The sequence below is a fragment of the Dicentrarchus labrax genome, unplaced genomic scaffold (genome assembly GCF_905237075.1).
Source record: "Dicentrarchus labrax unplaced genomic scaffold, dlabrax2021, whole genome shotgun sequence".
NCBI lineage: Eukaryota > Metazoa > Chordata > Actinopteri > Moronidae > Dicentrarchus > Dicentrarchus labrax.
This window is the reverse complement of record NW_026136760.1, coordinates 456,537-463,850: the sequence shown is the minus strand read 5'-3', so window position 1 is coordinate 463,850 and position 7,314 is coordinate 456,537. Positions and strand designations below refer to the sequence as shown.

General features: G+C 38.2%; 1 protein-coding gene across 1 annotated transcript; it reads left to right on the top strand.

Annotated features, from left to right (window-relative positions):
* Positions 1 to 2,029: 2,029 nt before the first annotated feature.
* Positions 2,030 to 5,579, top strand: myl4 (myosin, light chain 4, alkali; atrial, embryonic). The gene is made up of 8 exons (XM_051393672.1): positions 2,030 to 2,225; positions 3,467 to 3,494; positions 3,590 to 3,739; positions 4,671 to 4,744; positions 4,822 to 4,921; positions 5,188 to 5,265; positions 5,347 to 5,383; positions 5,458 to 5,579. The coding sequence occupies exons 1-7, from the start codon at positions 2,127 to 2,129 to the stop codon at positions 5,373 to 5,375; spliced, it is 558 nt and encodes a 185-aa protein (XP_051249632.1). The 5' UTR covers positions 2,030 to 2,126; the 3' UTR covers positions 5,376 to 5,383; positions 5,458 to 5,579.
* The last annotated feature ends 1,735 nt before the right edge of the window (positions 5,580 to 7,314 follow it).

Sequence of the window (7,314 nt, the reverse complement as noted above, 5' to 3'; positions counted from 1 at the left end):
CGTATCATCTGCATAACAGTGAAAGTTAATGGAGTGATTCCTAATAATGTTGACTAAAGGGAGCATATATAAAGTAAATAGTATTGGTCCAAGTACAGAACCTTGTGGAACTCCATGACTAACTGTAGTATTTATTGAAGATTCATCGTTAACATGTACAAACTGCGAGCGATCTGATAAATATGACTTAAACAAGCTTAGTGCGGTTCCTTTAATGCCAATTTGATGCTCAAGTCTCTGTAAAAGAATATTATGGTCAATGGTGTCAAATGCAGCACTAAGATCTAATAATACAAGTACAGAGACAAGTCCATTGTCAGAAGCAGTCAGAAGGTCATTATTAACTTTAACCAGAGCTGTCTCTGTGCTATGATGAACTCTAAATCCTGACTGAAAATCGTCAAATAAACTATTGTTACGTGGAAAGTCACACAACTCTTTGGCGACTACTTTCTCCAGAATCTTAGAGAGGAAGGGGAGGTTAGAAATCGGTCTATAGTTAGCCAAAACCCAGAAAGTCTCAAACGTGAAGTTTAGTTGAGATCAGATAATGTACACTGAAGTTATGAGGATGTGTTCAGGGTGGGACTGTTACAGAATATGTGAAGTTTAGTGGAGATTGGACATTGTACACTGAAGTTGAGTACTATCTGTTTATGGTGAATGGTCGAAATTCAACGCAAAGCCACAGGCACACTGTTTGACGGAATGTCGTAAATAGCACAACTTTTAATCATGAATGTCTTTAGATTGCGCAGATTAAATTTGAAGTTGATCCAATAAATTCCCCAGGAGGAGTTCGTTCAAATACAAGGCAAAAAAATCACAGAAAATGAGCACATAATTCAAAATGGTTGACTTTGATGCCACGCCACGGACACACCCTTTAATGTACATGCACAAATAGCACAACTTTTAATGAGCACCATTTTTTGACTGTACTGACCAATTTTGAAGCAGATCCGATAAATTCCCTAGGAGGAGTTCGTCCAAATACAACGCGAAAAGTTTGCCGAAAGTGACCTCCAACAGTCTCTGGCTCGGTCCCTAATAATAATTCCTTGCATTACAATAGGGACCTTGCACTTGTGAGTGCTCGGTCCCTAATAATTCCTGGTAATACAGGAGGGACCTCACAGTGTTTGACACTGGCTCTGTCCTTAATTAGTAACATAATACATTGAATTACAATAATCTAATGCAATCTGAATACTTTTGGATTGTTTCAAAATCAAACATTAAAAATATACAAAATAAAACCCTAATGACCCCCTGACCTTAACACAAACCATAATAGAGAACAGTAGATGTTTTATATTTAAAGGGGTGTCAATAGAGAAGTAGTCTCCAGTGATAGCAACAGTTGGTGAACGTTGTAACGCCGTTGCTTTTGTAATCCCCTCCTTTTCATACAACTTGTGTATTGTTTTTGTGATGGTGCGTCTTGAGGGAGGCTCATAGTGCCGTCATTTGTTGCTCTCCTATCTTCCACAATACTAATCGGCCTGCAGTTTGAAGCTATCCACTTTGCTATGGCATTTGTTAGCTTGTCTTGCTTTTGTTTATCCATACTTCTCCCACACGCTGCATCCAACGTAGTCTGCTGAAGCCTACCCACCCCCCCCCCCCCACCCGTGACCCATGGTTTGTCTGGATGTATATCCAGAGCCAGTGAGCAACAGACTTCCAAAATAATAGTAATAGTAAAAAAACTTAACTTTAACGCAAGATAAAATAATTGTCAGTGTTAATTTATTAATGTGTTAACTTGCCCAGCTTTAGTTTTAAATTTAAGTTGGTGTCAGTGGAATACAGTTGATGTGTTTGTGTTTAAGGTGGTCTCAGTAGATGTGTGTTCTGTGTGGGTTCAGTGGAGGATTGTGGAATTTGTTTCAGATCTATTTTAAGTTTGTGTCCCTGCATTAGAAATCCTGAGAGGATTCGTTAATTCTCTGACCATAAATGGACCTCTTGGACTCACGTAGTGAGAGCTATTTAAACCGTCTCACAGAGGAATCTCTCTGTTTTCTCTCCTCTTCCTTTCTTCATTCTGTCCTCTTTCCTTCACTTTCTATCATCTAAATCTACTCTTTATTTTCTTTCTGTTCTGTTGTAATCTGTCCATCATGGCCCCCAAGAAACCAGAACAAAAGAAGGAAGCAGTGAAAGTTTCACCAGAACCAGAAATTGTTAAGGAACCAAACTTTGATCCACACAACATCAAGGTCTGCCTCTGTCTAACCGTCTGCCTGTCTATCCGTCTGTCAGTCTGTTTTTCTGTCTGTCTCTCTTTCTGTCTCTGTCTAACCATCTGCCTCCCTGTCAGTCTGTCTGTCTGTCTGTCCAACTGTCTGCCTGTCTGTCTGTTTGTCTGCCTCTCTGCCAGTCTGTCTGTTTGTCTGTCTGGCTGTCAGTCTGTCTGTCTGATTTCTCAGAGATGTTAAATAGCTTAAAATGTCTAGAAATATATATATATATAGAAAAACACATCCATGTTTTTACACATTCTCCACAAAAATCATGAAATCAACAAAAGTTAGTTCAGACCAGAATTTTAAAAGGACCTACATTTTATTAAATTCAGTTTAGTTTTTAGTTTTATTACCTTTCAAATAAAGCAGGTCTAGACCATGCTCCTTATAACCCATAGACCCAACAGTTCAGTTTAATTCAATTTTATTTGTGTAGCGCCAATTTAAAACAGAAGTTGTCTCAGGACACCTATCAAATAGAGCAGGTCTAGACCGAACTCCTTATAACATTTACAGAGACTGAACAGTACCATCATGAACAAGACCTTGGCGACGAGGGTAAGGAAAAAAAGGTGGGAAGTTGTCTGCCTCAACCTGTTTTATTTTGGTGGTGTGACCACAGAGGAGTCTGCAGCTGATACTAAAGCTGGATACAGTTCAAACAGAAGCAGAGTTCCTAAGAGAACCAATAAACCAACAGAGTTAGAGTTTAATCTTTCTTAAGTCTTACTAACTACTAAATTCAATTCAATTCAATTCAATTTTATTTGTATAGCGCCAATTCATAACAGAAGTTATCTCAGGACACTTTTCAAATAGAGCAGGTCTAGACCGAACTCTTTAACATTAATTACAGAGACCCAACAGTACCACCATGAGCAAGCACTTGGCGACAAGGGCAAGGAAAAACTGCCTGTTAAAAGGCAGAAACCTAGGACAGATCCTCCGGCTCTAGGTGGGTGGTCGTCTGTCTCGACCAGTTGGGGTGAGAGAGAGAGAGAGAGAGAGAGCGACAGACAGACAGACAGGTGCACAATGTAATGTAATAAATGTAGCCACCATCTATGTTAAATATTCAGAATTGTGTGGTAGAAATGGAACTAAATAACGTATTAAATTGAAGTAGAAGTACCTGAAGGAACTACAGTATACTGAAGTACTCATGCTCAACTCCACATGCGCTGATTACTGATCAAAATGTTACGTATTTTCAGATTGACTTCAGTGCTGATCAGATTGAAGGTAACACACACACACACACACACACCATTAATTGAATCAGAGATACCAACTGTTTACAGACTAATATCACTGTATAAACACTGCTGTGTGTGTAGAGTTTAAAGAGGCCTTCCAGCTGTTTGACAGAACTCCAGAAAACCAGATGACGATCTTGTTCTCTCAGTGTGGAGATGTGATGAGAGCTCTCGGACAAAATCCAACCAACGCTGAAGTCCTCCGAGTGCTGGGACATCCCAAATCTGAGGGTACACACACAAGCACACACACACACACACACACACACACACACACACACACACACACACGTTAGACAGTTTGTTTATATTAGTGTTTCTGAAGTAATCATATCTTCATACTTAATCAATCCAACTTTACTTTTATAGACCCTTTGATACATTTCAAAGAGTAACAAGTGTAGACAGTAATAGAGTGAAATAAAAACTAGATGAAAAAAATAAATGAGAAAAAAAATGACAAGAAAATAGATGAATAGATGAACAGATAATAAAATAGTATTTCATAAAAGCTTTACTTGAAACTAGATACAATAGATTGAAATTACAAGACAAAATAAGAGAAATAAAATCAATACAGTTGATAAGAAATAAAATAGTAATAATAATAATAATAATAATAAGGAAGTAGATGATAAATTAATATAAAGTAATTAATGCCTATTAAGCATTCCTACTTGAAAGCCAGGATGCACAGTTAAGTTTACAGATATATATATAGAAATAGAAGAACATATTTATTATTATTTGTTTATTTAATGTTATTGTTAACAGATGAAACCTTCATTGAGTCTAACAGTCTGCAATGTACTTAAATATTACAATCACACGGTAAATTAGAATTTTCTAATAAAAAGGATATTTATGGTGAAAACTAAGAGCTGATTAGCTTTAATGCTGTTTCCCATCATGCCCTGGGTCTGCCAGTCAGTGTAGATTACCTGTGGTTTCTGGCTCTAAAAACTGCGACTGATCTCATGAGGTTTTGTGTGCTTGCATGATGTCAGAGTGAGTTGGCGTCAAATCGGACACATATCTAATCAGCATGCATTGTGGGGTGATTGCCATGATCGATTCTTGCAGGCCTGGATCATCTCCATCGAGACTGATGAGTTCAGCTTTTAAATAACACGTGACATTGTGTGTCTTCTCTTTTTAACAGACGTGGACAGTAAATTGGTGGACTTTGAGACCTTCCTGCCAATGCTGCAACATGTGGCTCAATCCAAAGACAAAGTAAGATAAATGGTTTCCTTACACAGGTCAGAGGTCAAAGGTAATTTAATGCTAATATTCATTATGTGTGTTAACAGGGGACGCATGAGGACTTTGTGGAAGGCCTCAGAGTTTTTGATAAAGAAGGAAACGGGACGGTGATGGGTGCAGAGCTGAGACATGTTCTGGTCACTCTGGGTATGAGAACCACCATGAGACATTGCCTCCCTGAACAAATGGAGTTAAAAGTTGATTAACCATGAAAGCATGCAGAAGAGTGTAGATGGATTCATACTTACATCATTGGTCAGCACTGACTGGATTTTAGGTGTAGACATTTTGTGAACTGAAGTAGTTCAAAATATTAACTGCTGTCCTGTGTTCATTGCTTTCTTATGCTTTCTTTTATTTACATGAAGATGCATCCTCAGACATTGTGTGTTTGTATGTGTGTTTATTAAAAGGAGAGAGGATGACAGAGGAAGAAGTGGACAAACTGTTGGCAGGACAGGAAGACGCTAATGGCTGTATTAACTATGAAGGTAACAAACAGTCAGTACACAGACAAACAGACCTAAACCAAACTCAACTAAAAAAACTGACATAAACTGTTTATTTTCCAGCTTTTGTCAAGCACATCATGGCTGGTTGAAACAACATGTGAGTGTCAATTTGTTTATTAAGTATCAGTAGAATCAGTTTACTTTGGTACAAAACCAATCTGTCTGTTTCAGATTGGAGTCAAAGAAGTTCCTGGTTTTCCCTGGTCACTACTTTCTTCTCTTTCTTCAATCTAAGATCCTTGCTGTTTTTGTTGACTTGTTAAGAATACAATAAAACGTATTAGCATGTTAAACAGTGTTGTTTGTTTCTTTTCTGTCCAGTGAGTGTAACAGTGTAATTATCTTGTTCCACTGCTTGTGTGTGTTGAGTTTGGCTCCCCTACCTAGGTAGTCAGCTGAGCTGCACTTAGCTATGGTCTTCAGCCAACTGTGGCCTAGTTGTGGTTTCCAGATTTAGCCAGGTTTTCAATTCAATTTACAATTAAATTCAATTCAATTTTATTATTCAATAATTATTATTATTATTTTTATCATTAAACTATCGGGGGATTTCCCATGGTGCACTGAGCACCTCTCTTCCTCTCTCTTTCTGCACTCATTCATGTCCCATTAATGCATGTTACTAACTTCACTTCTTCCCCGGAGTTCTTGTGCTTTCTCGTCTCGCAGGTTCTTATCGATTCTGGTGGAGCCTCCTGCCATGGTCCTGCTAGATTGCCATTGCCAATACTGTTGTTGCTGTGCACCTGTCTGTCTGTCTGTCTGTCTCTCACCCCAACTGGTCGAGGCAGACGACCACCCGCCTAGAGCCGAAGGATCTGTCCTAGGTTTCTGCCTTTTAACAGGCAGTTTTTCCTTGCCCTTGTCTCCAAGGTCTTGCTCATGGTGGTACTGTTGGGTCTCTGTAATTAATGTTTTAAAGAGTTCGGTCTAGACCTGCTCTATTTGAAAAGTGTCCTGAGATAACTTCTGTTATGAATTGGCGCTATACAAATAAAATTAAATTGAATTGAATTCCTTTTAAAAGCAGAAATGTCTCTAAAATCCAAAAGAGGATGCATGACACTTTGTAGCCTTTTAATGTTTGTTTTAACACAGGAATTAAGTTGGAGGGATTGAATTGGCGCTATACAAATAAAATTGAATTGAATTGAATTGAATTGCTACTTAAGTTTATGGGGATATGTGGCTCAATAGAGCTGTGACTCTCTGTCAGCCTGGCTACAGTGCTGAAGAGGAACCTAGGGTTATTCTTATTTTCTTCTATTAGTGCTGAGTAATAGGCTCCTCTGGCATTACAGAGGGCCTGTCTATAAGTTTAAAGATTATCTTGCCAAATTGAGCGATATTCTGATAATTTGGAAGAGCGCCATTTCCTTTCAGATTTCCTAGCTATTTGTTTTAACTGGCGGGTTTGGTGGTTATACCACGGTGTTAGTCTCCTATGTTTTAATAATTTCCTTTTTATATGAGTGATAGAGTCTAATGTTGATCGTAGTGAGCCTGCAGCACTATCGACAAGATTATCAATTTCAGAGGGACTAAAGTCATTATAGGACTCTGTTACAATAGTAATAATAGTAAATGTAGTAATAATAATATTAATAATAATGATAACAATCCATGAGAACCTGTGAGACGAGAAAGCACAAGAATTCCGAGAGAAGAAGAAAGAAGAACACCACACTACATGACTACATTCATCATTAGTTTGCAGTCGGTGCTTCTGAATAAAGTCCAGGAAAATCTGATTCAGATTTTAAATTTTCAGGCTGATTCATTCCATGGATACCGACAGTGATCTATTCTGGTTGGCTGGATGGTTTCAGATGAACTTGTCAAAATATTAACGTATTTTCTTTTAGACAATTAATTCGTATAATTATAAATTTAATTTGAAAAAGGGTGGGATTGGAAGTAATGGACATGTGACTGTGTGTGTGTGTGTGTATGTGTGTGTGTGTGATGACACACTACCTGACCTCTCAGGTTTCACTTGAGACGCAAAGCAAGAGAGAGAGATTCACA

Excerpts from the sequence above, each read along its gene's own strand:
- myl4 (XM_051393672.1), top strand. The coding sequence starts at position 2,127 with ATGGCCCCCAAGAAACCAGAACAAAAGAAGGAAGCAGTGAAAGTTTCA. Across the intron at positions 3,740-4,670 it reads GGGACATCCCAAATCTGAGG|ACGTGGACAGTAAATTGGTG; the intron begins GTACACACACAA and ends TCTTTTTAACAG. Across the intron at positions 5,266-5,346 it reads TGGCTGTATTAACTATGAAG|CTTTTGTCAAGCACATCATG; the intron begins GTAACAAACAGT and ends TTTATTTTCCAG.